Source organism: Rhinopithecus bieti, unplaced genomic scaffold (assembly GCF_001698545.2).
Source record: "Rhinopithecus bieti isolate Rb0 unplaced genomic scaffold, ASM169854v2 scaffold_27407, whole genome shotgun sequence".
Classification (NCBI taxonomy): domain Eukaryota; kingdom Metazoa; phylum Chordata; class Mammalia; order Primates; family Cercopithecidae; genus Rhinopithecus; species Rhinopithecus bieti.
In genome coordinates, this window is record NW_016812112.1 from 200340 (window position 1) to 213249 (window position 12910).

At 35.8% G+C, this 12910-nt stretch overlaps 1 protein-coding gene across 6 annotated transcripts in view; it reads right to left on the bottom strand.

Moving 5' to 3' along the window:
• The window catches only part of ETV1 (ETS variant transcription factor 1), a 100271-nt gene that overhangs the window by 3989 nt on the left and 83372 nt on the right, over positions 1-12910 (bottom strand). For all 6 annotated transcript variants that reach the window (XM_017895559.1, XM_017895560.1, XM_017895562.1 and 3 more), the window contains 2 exons: positions 10161-10330; positions 4472-4573 (listed from right to left, as the gene is read on the bottom strand). In XM_017895559.1, the coding sequence (XP_017751048.1) occupies positions 4472-4573; positions 10161-10330 (272 nt within the window). The remainder of the gene's footprint in view (positions 1-4471; positions 4574-10160; positions 10331-12910) is intronic.

Consider the following 12910-nt stretch of genomic DNA (forward strand, 5'->3'; position numbering starts at 1 on the left):
AAAGTATCGCTATATCTTTGGGGGAAAAGGAACAGTTGCCAATGAACACTGCTGCTCTGAATTCAAATTTAGAACTTTTTTTTTTCTTTTGCCCTAAATTTAAGTAAGAGGAGCCACTTTACAGAATTCAAACAATCTGAATGTTCCTAGGTTTGAAAGAAAGAACAGTTAGTAGTTTTTATGAATTTGGACCTGTTTCTTAGACTACTTCTCAGTGGCCTTTTCCGTGAAATGGAGACAGGAATGGCGCCTTAGAAAGCCCGTTGCGAGGTTGGGATGGAAGTCTCCAGCACAGAGAACTGTGGCATAAACAGAGGAGTCTGGCATACATTTATTTACTTTAGTCCTTCGTACAAAGAAAATTAAGATCTTAAAGGTGAAGTGATGAAATGACCATAAACATAAAAATAGGCACTATCAGGAACAAAGCTGAGATAATAAATCCTAGTTTTCCTTTATTTTTTATTTGTTCAAAGTATTTGGAGAAAAAATAAAATAAAATAAATGGCCTGCATACCTCTGAGTGTTTTATAACATGCTTTGTTTTGTTTGGGGCTGTGGAGGAAGAGACATTTGCTTTAAGTACTGGACTTTCTTTGACGGGTTGCTATTGGCTATACTTAGAAATCATGTAATAAATGAAGTAAAATGTGTAACATGCAATCAAGCTTATACAATCTCTTAAGGACTCTGCCTTTCCTCACTGCTTCCTTCTGTATTCCTTTTGAATAAACATTTTTAGGGCTACTACTTCATTTGCTGGACTATGTTAAATGCTACTGAGTCTAGAACAAGGGATGATAACCAACCAAGGGGAATGATGTCTTCCATTATTAGTAATACTATAATACTAACATCGAAAACGCTGTACATTAAGTATAGCCAAACTGCAACACTGAGACAGACAGAAAAAACGGGAATTTTTCCAGGGAGATAAATCAAAAGTAAACAAGGAGATAGCTTTAGAGCTGTGCTTTCAATGGCTGGATATTTAAATTATGTTTTATCTCATAAAATTTCAGAAGTAATATGCGGATACTGAAGGATAAATTAGAAATTTACAATTAAGTTAAAACAAAGGGTCTATAATTATATCATCCATAATATAATCACCACTAACATATTGGTATATATTTTTCTAGGCATTTCCAAATTTTGAAATAGAAGTACACATAGGCATTGTCTGTAAGGTAAATATACACTATTCCATTGTTTCTTACTTCTTCCGTAATTACTAAAATTAATTACCAGTTGTCAATTTTTTTAACATGTTTAGATGTAAGTTATTTTTTTCTCTAATCTTCTAATTTTTTATGTCACATACACCACATATGCCCACAAAGTTTGAAGTTAATGAACAAATATGGCCATATAAATATTTTCTCCTACATGTTAAAATACATAATTCAACATCATAGTTTTTGCTATTTAAAAAAGAACAGCATAGTTTTCCTCTGAATGACTCTATTAGAATTTACTTGAACATCAGAATGGTACACATGTGAGAATGTGATTAGCTGGGTGCAGTGAAGAAAACCTGTAGTTCCAGCTGCTCAGGAGGCTGAGGCAAGAGGATTGCTGGAGCCCAGGAGTTCAGGGCCAGCCTGGGCAACATAGCGAGATTCCTTCTTCAAATAAGTAACTAAATGTAATTTTAAAAATAAAGAACGTGAGTGATACATTGGGGGAGTCGGTGTGTGGCAAGAAACAGTAAGAAGAATGTGAATGAGAAGGGTAAATATAGTCATAAAAATTGTAAGGGGCCTTGATTGTTATGCTAGTTACAAGTTCTGTAGACTTGAACTATTGCATGTCCATTAAACAGCTTGCCTCTTCCTTCCTCCCTCCCTCCCTCCCTTCCTTCCTTCCTTCTTCTTTTTTTTTGAAACAAAGTCTTCGCTCTGTTGTCCAGGCTGGAGTGCAGTAGCATGATCTTGGCTCACTGCAAGCTCTGCTTCCCGGATTCATGCCATTCTCCTGCCTCAGCCTCCCAAGTATGGGACTACAGGCACCCGCTACCATGCCCGGCTAATTTTTTGTATTTTTTGGTAGAGACGGGGTCTCACCATGTTAGCCAGGATGGTCTCGATCTCCTGACCTTGTGATCTGCCTACCTCAGCCTCTCAAAGTGCTGGGATTACAGGCATGAGCCACCATGCCCGGCCAACAGCTTGCCCTTTCTTACATTATACAGTGACACCCCAAAAGGTCTATCACATTGCACTTTCCTATATTTGCTGATTAATGAGTTGTAAATAGTTTCCTCTGACAGTTACAGCCTAATGGGGAAAAACGTGAGGAGCAACAACACTTTAATCCATCATTCAGTATCTATGCCACCATTATTTGATAGCATTTTGCTTTATTAATTTATTAAAAGAAAACACATATAAATGTGATATGGGGTACAAGGATGAATAAAGAGGAATGTGGAAGTGGTGATACTAGTAACAAGTTTGAACACATTTGAGAATATTTAAGACCAGGCATGACAGCCTAGAGATACCCTGTCTACCACTGCATGTAAAAGCTGAGGTGTAATTAGGGGTCTCATAACAATTTTTAGTTCTCTGCAAATGCTCCCTTTAATAAGAGACTTGATGGTCAAGAGAAATACACCAAATATGACTTGGCTTACACTGACTTCAGGAGATGAGATGAACTGAAGCTACCCTTTATTGGAGACTCTTACTGTGCCAGTTACAATGTAAAGTATGTCAAGTACATTATTTCATTTAGTAATCACAGCAACTTTAATGAGGTAAGAATATCACCATTTACTAGGAAAATAATCTGTTCAAGAATCTGGTGAGAGGCTAGCATTCAAACCTAATTCCTGACTGCCTTATCTGTTACTACTGTGCAATACTGCCCAGGGACACTGCTGAGCACCATCTGTGACAGCCCAGGTGACGTGCCCCTGCATTAGGAGGATGGTGGTGAAAAAAAAGGAATGAAATGTATTTGAAGGATCTGACTACAAAAAAGTAGTTAAGAGAAAGGGAGGAATTAGAAATGACCCCAAGGTTGAGATGAGAAAGACAGGAGGAGCAGGTAGTGAACAGTTACACATTTTGAAGGCATGATTCAGAAAACAGGAAGCAACTGAAAATGGAAGTCAGCGTTTTCTTTTAAGGATCATGGAAGTTCTAACATCTGAGCCAGCAAATTCTACAGCATTAAGATAATAAGCCTCTTGTTAATAGACAATGTTCGAGGAAAGTCAACAGTGCTATTTTTCGCTGCTATAATAAGCTTCATGTAGCAACTGGTCTAGTTTTTCTCGGTATAACTATGGTGACATAAAAATATGCCCAATCTATAACATGTAACTATGTTTACAAACCCTAAAGTAAACAAACAATACAAAATAACACTATAACGTTCACAATAGGTAAATCATAAACTTGGTTCATAGTCAAAGCAATTAGATTTCTGTACACATGCAAAGCTAAAGAGTGTAATAAAAACAAATATCCATGTTTTATCTTCATTCATTTATTTATTCCTTTCTTCAAAAATTTTATATTTTAAGTGTAATTTACTTGTTTTATCTCTACTCTTTTTTAAAAAGTTACTTTTGGCCACGTGCATTGGCTCATGCTTGTAATCCTAGCCCCTTGGAGGCCAAGGCAGGCAGATCACCTGAGGTCAGGAGTTCAAGACCTGCCTGGCCAATATGGCGAATTGCCATCTCTACTAAAAAGACAAAAATGAGCTGGGCGTGGTGGTGCGCGTCTGTAGTCCCAGCAACTCAGGAGGCTGAGGCAGGAGAATTGCTTGAACCTGGGAGACAGAGGTTGCAGTGAATCAAGATCACGCCACTGCACTCCAACCTAGACGGCAGAGCTAGAATCTGTCTCAAAACAAACAAACAAACAAAAAACTACTTTCAAATATTATGGGAAGCTCATTTGAAATAAAATATATTGAACTTCCACCAACCAAATAAGATCAAATGTTTACTTTTTAATGAATGGTTTAGGATGTCAAACTATCAGATGATAAAACTAGGCAAGATTTGAGGCAAGGAAAAAAAATGTTTTACAAATGAGAAAAGAAATGTCTGTTTTAAGAATCAAAAGAAGAAAAAAGTACAAATTTATTCTACGATTCTTTATTGCTACAAACAAAAGCATTTCAAAATTATATAATTGTGGACAATGTACAATAAAAACTTCTGAAGACAGATGTGATATTAATACTAAAACAACCTTTTTTAACCATGTGCTGCAAAGCAGGACCTTCCAGAAAGCCTATTATTTTGTATATAATATCGCTACACATTTGTCTACAATGTCTATGCATTTATACATAGAAAGGCTTGTAATACCAAAACCAAGAGCTAAGCATTTGATAAAATGAGTGAAAACCTTGCTTCAGCAATGCAATGATATGTGGCGTTTAAAGTATGACGTGCAGATTAATGTGCAACATTTCAATGAATTTTAATGCTGTATTAGCTGCTCACCTTTTGCATAATTCCTTTCTCATAGTAATAGCGGAGTGAACGGCTAAGTTTATCATAGTTCATAGCTGGCCTGTTTTTCTGAATGCCCCAGCGTCGGGCCACCTGCCGCCAAAACAGAATTACATTATAGTGTTAAGTATTAACTTATCAGCATATTTCACAAAAATTAATTAACTAATTACTTCCAAACCCACAAAAAGGTCCAAGTCAAGGATATAAGCAAAGTAGCAAAAGCTATTGTAATCTGGATTTCCCGTGTCCTGGTTTGCTTTTTTTTTTTTTTTTTTTTTGAGATGGAGTCTTGCTCTGTCACCCAGACTGGGAGTGCAGTGGTGCGATCTTGGCTTACTGCAACCTCTGCCTCCCGGGTTCAAGCAGTTCTCCTGCCTCAGCCTTCTGAGTAGCTGGGATTACAGGTGGGCCCCACCACACCTGACTAATTTTTGTAATTTTAGTAGAGATGGGTTTCACCATGTTGGCCAGGCTGCTCTCGAACTCCTGACCTCAGGTGATCCACCCACCCATACAGGCGTGAGCCACTGCGTCTGGCCTGGTTTACATTTTAAACCAGGCGTGCAGTGATCCTACTGAAGCACCACAATGGAATTATTTGTCACTATTGTTTTGGATACAAAATTAAATGAAAATAAGAAAATGTTTTCACAACAGGAATGAACAAGTTACAGTTCACCAAAATAAGGCATGTTTTTCATTCTGAGATATACTATCTGTTTTATCCTTCTTGGTTTTTCAGACAAAAACTATGGATAAAGAGTAGCTTAGTGATCTCCTTGCAAAGGTGTTTTACTGAGGTTATGATAAGCCAAAGGAAAAAAGATACCCTGCTCTATACTATGTGAAAGAGTGAACAAGTGACAATGTGTGTAGCAGAGGAAACAGTATACAAATTAATAAACCGACTGCAAATACTTTTTATTGCCTAAAGCAGCAGCAGAATAAAACTATGGGCAATACTAAACTGATGAATTAAGCATTCATTTAGAGAACAGTAATTGGATGCTAAATATAAGAAGGAAGTGGAAAAGGTCACCATGTATATGAGTCCGCAAACAAAAATCTCTAAAGCAGAATGTCTACTCTGTTGTTTAGTAAAAAATCTCAGAGCTTTTTATTATGTGGCTTTGGAGGAGCAATGTATCTAAGAGTTCTTCAATAGAGTTTAAAAAAAATCCTCTCTCCTCAATGTATATATATATCCCTACCTCATCACCATCCCAGGCTAGCCAAAGCAGTATACAGAATAGTGTAGCTTGCTTTTGCTACCCCAGCTAAAGTCACTCTCTCATTAATTTCCGCTTTTTATTAGTCCGAGCAGAAACTGCAGCTGCCATGCAAACCTAGGCAACCGCAAGAGGACATTATCTAATAGGGCTAGGGAGTGCCTTCATTTCCGTAAAATTCCAAGTTGTTGCTATGTCACATATACTAAAATAGAATGCTTTTTCAAAGAGATCATTCTGTCTCTCTTCGCTTTATTAGTAATAACCTTTCTCCAAGGCTGTTTTTTTTTTTCTTTTCTTTTAGAAATACCGATTCTAGCTATTTTCTCTCTCAGTAATTTTTATTTTCTGAGTGAAGACATAAAGTACTTTAATGACATGCATCAGTATGCCTTTTTAAGAGTAGAGAGATGTGATGTAACAGGGACAACATCATATATCCCAGCAGATAATCACAGTGGCAGGTACATCTTAATTTTCCAAAGATAAACTTCATTTTAATGTAAATCTTCTGAGCAGTAGTGAATTGAAAAGGGGGTGGGGGGCCTGGAGAGGGAGGCAATAAGAAATGGAAGCATTTTCTAAAGAATATTTCATTCAAAAACCTAACTATGGACATCAGTGAACTTTTAATAGGCATAGCAGCCGAACAACATGCAAACCTGGAGGGGATGTGAAAATAAAGTATTAGTATCTCTTTAAACAATAATTTCTGAATCCTTATTCATTTATAAATGATTATTTCCTAGAAACTCACCAGGATGCACCTAGAAAATAAAATACTCGCCACAACTTTAAGACAATGTTGTGGAGGTCTCTAAGGAGAGAAATATGATTTTCAAAAATACCACAGAGTTTGATGCTTATCATGCCAGTTCACTCTCAGCATCATGGGTATTAGTGGACATTTAAACACAATAAAATGTATTCTTAGAGTTGTTTTTGTGTGATATTCCTAGTAAAGTTGAGGTAAATGGGAGAGAGCAATATGCTTAAGAGATGCAGACAAGACAAAAGTTTTAAATTAATAGCATAAATAATTCCAGGCCAGGTAGACCAACCACCAACTGAGAAAGTTCATTCAGCCTTCACATATGACCCACCAATCGTCACCATATCACAACACCACTCAAAGTCAAGGCATAATTTCCAACACGGAGTGGGAAAAATGGTGGGAAAACTTCCAGTGACTTCCTTATAATACACCTTCAAATGAAAACTTAAGTTGTTAGCAAAGAGAGTAAAAAGATGATAGCACTATGGCATTCACTCTTATTGTCAAATATATTACATAAGACAATGTAATAGCTCAAGCATTATTCAACTTATTTTAAAATATCATGGTCGAATATGTAACATTGAACCTGAAAACAACAATCAGGGCCTGGCTATCAGACTTCCTGGTAACTCTTCCAGCTCAACAAGCTTCAACTTCATCAAAAGACTTTTATACTGAGTCTTATAGATGACTTACTATGTTAATAATTATTTCCTGGCCAGGCACTGTGGCTCACACCTATAATCCTAGCACTCCGGGAGGCTGAGGTGGGCAGATCACCTGAGGTCAGGAGTTCAAGACCACCCTGGCCAACATAGTGAAACCCTGTCCCTACTAAAATTACAAAAATTAGCTGGGTGTGGTGGTGCACACCTGAAGTCCCAGCTACTGGGGAGGCTGATGCAGGAGAATCACTTGAATCCAGGAAGCAGAGTTTGCAGTGAGCCAAGATCACACCACTGCACTCCAACCTGGGTGACAGAGTGAGATTCCATCTCAAAAAAAAAAAAAAAAATTATTTCCTGGAACAATTCCCTAGGAGTCATGACTAATCCAAAAATAACATTTCATTATCTCAAATATCTCAGAGACTTTAAAGATCATGTGTTTTCTAAAGTTACCCTAAACACATTGAGCAGATAATCTGTGCAGGTCTGGAGTCTCACTCAATATCATTTTAAACTGCAAGTTGAAATATAAAGAAATGGAACCCATCAGTAATTCCAATAAGATGGCTTCAGAGACATCTTTCACGGATTGTGCTGACACAGGCACCCAATGAGCTGCTAGGCAGTAGAGGGAACAGGGTGACCACAGGTCACACAGACAAGAAATTTCACAAACCCTTTCCAAAGAAGAAATTTAAATAAGACCCTACAGTCATTGCCTGATGGAAGTAATAGCAACAGTCAGCAATGCAGCAATCAGATACGGGATGTTTCATTTTGAACAAAAGCCTTAGGAGACATTCAGTGCTTATTGCACAATTCCCACTGAGTTAGTTATTATTTGGAAATGCTCTACTGACTCTGAATTATCCAGCCTCCTTTTAACTTTATGAGGCTGCTACAGAAAAGTTGTCTAAATGTCAGTCTGTTGTATGGAATAGATGTAATTCTACTTCTTCCCTCCATTTAAAAATCACAATAACTCAGAATTTGATGAAACTTAATGGTCATCTGGTCAAATCTCCTACTTATTCAAACCTGAACATCATAAAATCAACAGTTGCTACATAAAAGCTTAATAATTTGCAAAAGAATTTTTCTTCTTCTGAGTGGATCAAGAAATACTGGCATAATTCAGTAATGTTCCCTACCTTAACAAATATATGGCAAGAACAACAACAACAACAAAAACCTCTGCTCAGTTTATTTTAATCACAGGTGGAGGGATCAGTTAACTGTTTAACTGATACAAATCCCTGTTGAATGTGCTCAGTTCCAGCATGAACCAACTCTTGCAGAGATTATTAACGTCTTCCATGAGGTGAAGAGCACACACTCCCATCATGAGAAAGGGCTTTCAAATTACTTTGTTAAATGCTTCTAGTCTCAATTTGTTAGTGCTTAACATTTTTGTGGTTCTTTCACTCACATCATTTAAGTATATCTATGAAAAACTAATCTTCTTTGACAGCTAAGTTAATTTTAAACTTAACTTACACTACAGCATTCAAACACACTACATCATCCTAGATAATGAGAATTTTCAAATACTGACATTGAGTCTTCTGTGTGTGCGTGCTTGATGTGGGGCAAGGGAGATACCGCAAAACTAACCCTCTAGTGTTACTAAAGTATTGATAGGAGACTTAACTGAAGGAGACTTAACTGTTCTAACCAGTGCCTTTTATTTCATACTTTCAGTACATTCTTGAGTCAGATAATCTCTTAAATTTTAATAAGTTATGTAACTTTATCTTCTGGACATCACATTAGGGCATATTATCTGATTATAACTGAATACGTGGTTTAATAAAGTCAGAAAATTCAAGATGGATGGACCCAGTAGTCGAGGGTGTGGATGTTCACTGTATATGAAAATCACTTTGGGTTCAAACATTTTTTTAAACTAACTGAATTTTTCAATATTACTGAGATGTTTAGATTCAATACCTAATATAATCAGTCAGGGGTATGCTAGCTAAAATTTTCCATCGCTTTTTTGGCTGATATAAACTAAAGTTAATTTTAATAGTAGCAGAGAAAGTATCTTTAGTAATGAAGACACAACAACTTGATATTAACTTTACCTTTCCATCAGAAGTCCAAAATGCTATTGATGAGTTATGCTACAGGAACAATAGCAGCCTTAAGCCTAAAGCTAGTTCTAGGAAGAATAAAAACTGAACTGAGAAATTCTTCATGGAAATACTACATTTGTACGTAGGGAGTGGGAAAGAGGGGACAATTGAAGTTAGTTGAAGGTGTCCTCCATTTGTCCGTACAGTATTATCTCTGTCCAGGCTCTTCCTATTTTAGTAATTTCTTATGTGCTATGGCAACATTTTAAACTTCATTCCACCCTTCCAAAGGAGTATGCCAGTCCAGCTGACTTGGAACAAGTGTCACTAACAAAGGAAAATGTTTCTACCAGGCCTGTGTCTTGTAAGAGACACTTAAGGGCTGAGAATTTTCCACTGTTGCCCTTGCATCCCTTTATCCGCCACAGCTGTTTTTCCTCCATCTTCTTTTGAACATAACTTTGGCCTCTAAATGCTCCTCTCCAACCCTCATGACAAAATCCAGGTTGTCCAAATAATGATTGCTAATTTGAAAGAATCATTTGCCCATCCCCCAACCAGTTGACTTTTGCAGACATCGTTTCTCTCCCCTAAGGACCATAAAACCTCCTGCCTCTTTTCTCTAATTCAGATACTCCTTTAGAAACCCTGAAGCCAGACATTCTTAAATAAAGGTGCAAAGGATGCTCTGGTTAATTTTCTCCAACATCAATTTTGTAGGATTGTATTCAACTGGAAGGAACATGCAATACACTGGTGATTTTAAAGGTAGACATGTTTTATCTTTGCATGCTTTTTAATTCAGAAAGTTTCCCTAAAGTCTTAAAATGATTAAGAATACATTTTTGGTATATTAATCAAATATGTCAGTTTCTTTATGTTATAACATGCCTGAGTGCCCTAATTAAAATCTATTAAACTAACCTCTTCAGGCTCAATCAGTTTAAATTCCATGCCTCGACCAGTCCAGGCAATAAAATGAGAATTTGAAGGGTCATCCAGAAGAGCTACCAAAAACTGCCAGAGCTGAAGTGATCCTCGCCGTTGGTATGTGGGTCCTTCCCGATACATTCCTGGCTCTTGTTTGATGTCTCCTAAATTAAAACATTTTTAAGTTTCTGTTATTAGCAATATTATGCTATTTTACTTAAAATTCATCTTAAATCAATCACTAATATGGTTAAACCACAATCAACCACTTTATAGGTTTTCATGAAATATATTGTTACCATTAAAAATGAATTTAAAATGGTTAAATGGTTGAATATAAACGAGCAAGCTGTACAAACTTACAGATAACTATATATAACACAGGTGCAGAATAAATCCTGTGTCAATATGAATGACACACATCATTTACTTACAAACATATTGTGGAACTATCTTTTTTTAAAATTGATCTCTTTAAAAACCATCGTATCTAATCAGACTTCTTTGCTTTTATTGTTAATGCTATTACCCACTGCTCTAAGCAACACTGAAGAGGGAATAATCAATCTTAAGCTCTGGACATTTTATTCATACAAATTAAATTCTGCAAACTATAATTTATAAATAACTTATTGACCAGCTCATGAAAAACTATTGAAAATTTTAATGCAAATATTTCAAAGCAAATTTAATAGTATCCTAAACTGAGTTAAGTAATCTTCACTTTATACAAATAAGGAAAATCTTATGGGTAATTCAGGGCATACTGCATTATCATATTACTGTTACTACCTTTCCTTCACCGCATCATATACCTTCCTATTAAAGCTACTACTTTTTCAACTGGTAACAGAAATTCTCTCTCATTTTTCTTTATCTCTTGTTTGTCCTTCACTCACTTGAATTTAACTTGCTATTTTTTTTTCTAAAAGTCCAATTTAAAAATGTATGCATGAGAGATTTCTGTAAGTATGTATTTTAAGCACAAAAGTTTGTGTTACATTTATTTGCTATTCATATCTAGTGTGAAAATCTGTTAAATAGAGCACAGCAATAAAGGTGTTCGTGTTGCAATGCTTCTGGTATAAATCTAGTCAGTTATATTAATTTTACAAAAAAATACAAAGTTTTATGAATGCTGATTATTTACTCTATCTGCGGCCACATGTCTCAAAAATATGTGGAACTGCTCACATTGGGGATTGAGTGTCTAGGGCCCTGCAAGTGTATCATTGTTAATGCATAAATTACTCTTCTCCACTAAGAAACAATTCAGACAAAATATATCTAAGCCTATGTAGTCATACTAAGTGTGAATTATAAAATACACCAAATTGCACACTTTCTAAAACTTACCTATCATCAGTAGAGACATATACCTCTTAAAATAATTATAGAAAGAGCAACATTTGAAAAACCTAAACCAAAATATAAAATGTGTGAGTCAATAGCTGCTAAAATCATTATGTTGTTTTGTTCTTAACATGATAATATAGAAGTGTATCTTCATATTGATTTCAATGACAGTTTTATTTATCTCAGTTTTTCCTTCTGAGATTTACAATTTTTTTTTATGGGAGTAACTAAGCAATTATGCAGATAGAGTAAAACACTGTTAAATTTTATAGTCTCTGTATTGCTTCTGCCTATAAATGTGACTGATCACACTGACCATGCACAGTGAAAAAATAAACCCCTCATTTTTCTTTCTTCTTGTTCTACATTACTTATAAAATACAAGACAAATACTATCTTCCAAAAAATGTTTTATTAGTATAAAATTTAAGAGTATTTAAAAGTCGAAGGGAATAAATAATCAAGGCAGCTAGTTCCCTAAATATTAGTGTGACTTTGGCCTCTCAGATTATATTGTAATTCTATCCATAATTTTGAGATATTTTTCTTCCTTATATGCCCTTACTAATTTTCAAGATCTCTGAAAACATGAAGCTCATCAAACACGAAAGAAACTAACGAAGGTCATTCCAAGAATAAGGGGCTTTATACTTTGTCTCAAGAGAAAAATCTGTATTTTAAGAATTCTGATGGTCTGCTAATGTTGCTGAATAGTAACGTTCACTCCTCTGAAACACAAAGCTTAAAAGCTAACATCTATTGTAGAATAAAACCAAAATGTGATTCCTATAGGTTTTTTTTTTTTTCCTTGAATGCATTTAGAAACTTAAAGTGTGGATAAAGAAGCAGATCTTCCCTAGACTTACCAGCCGTTCTGAGAAGGGTAAGGGCAGCAGAAAGCTTGGGAACATAGGGTAAACTGCAAGCAACTAATTAGAAATTGAAAAGCAATCTGACCATGTACTTTGCTGTTTAAATAATGACAGTTTAAAACTTCAGAGAGTGCCCAAGTCGTTATAGCCAAGATCCCCAAAGTTTGTGCAATCAGCTAATCAGAGGGCCCCTGCTTGTTTCCTGTCAAACAATCAAAGCAGGAAATATGAAGACCCCTCTGAAGATCCACTAAACCAATTAACTGTTTACTTTTAACCCAAGCTTCCTCAAGATGCCAACTTTTGTCACCTTTGTCAAAAAAAAAAATCAATTTAGTTTGACACCCTTTCTTAACATGAGACCTTTGCGTTGCAATAGCAAGTGATATTAAAAGGTAATGCTTTCCTAACTCCCTTTTAAGCAATTACAAAGTCATGCTACATTAGTAACATACATCTATACATCTTCCCCAGTAAAAAAAAAAAAAAAAAAAAAAAAAAAAAAAAAAAAAAAAA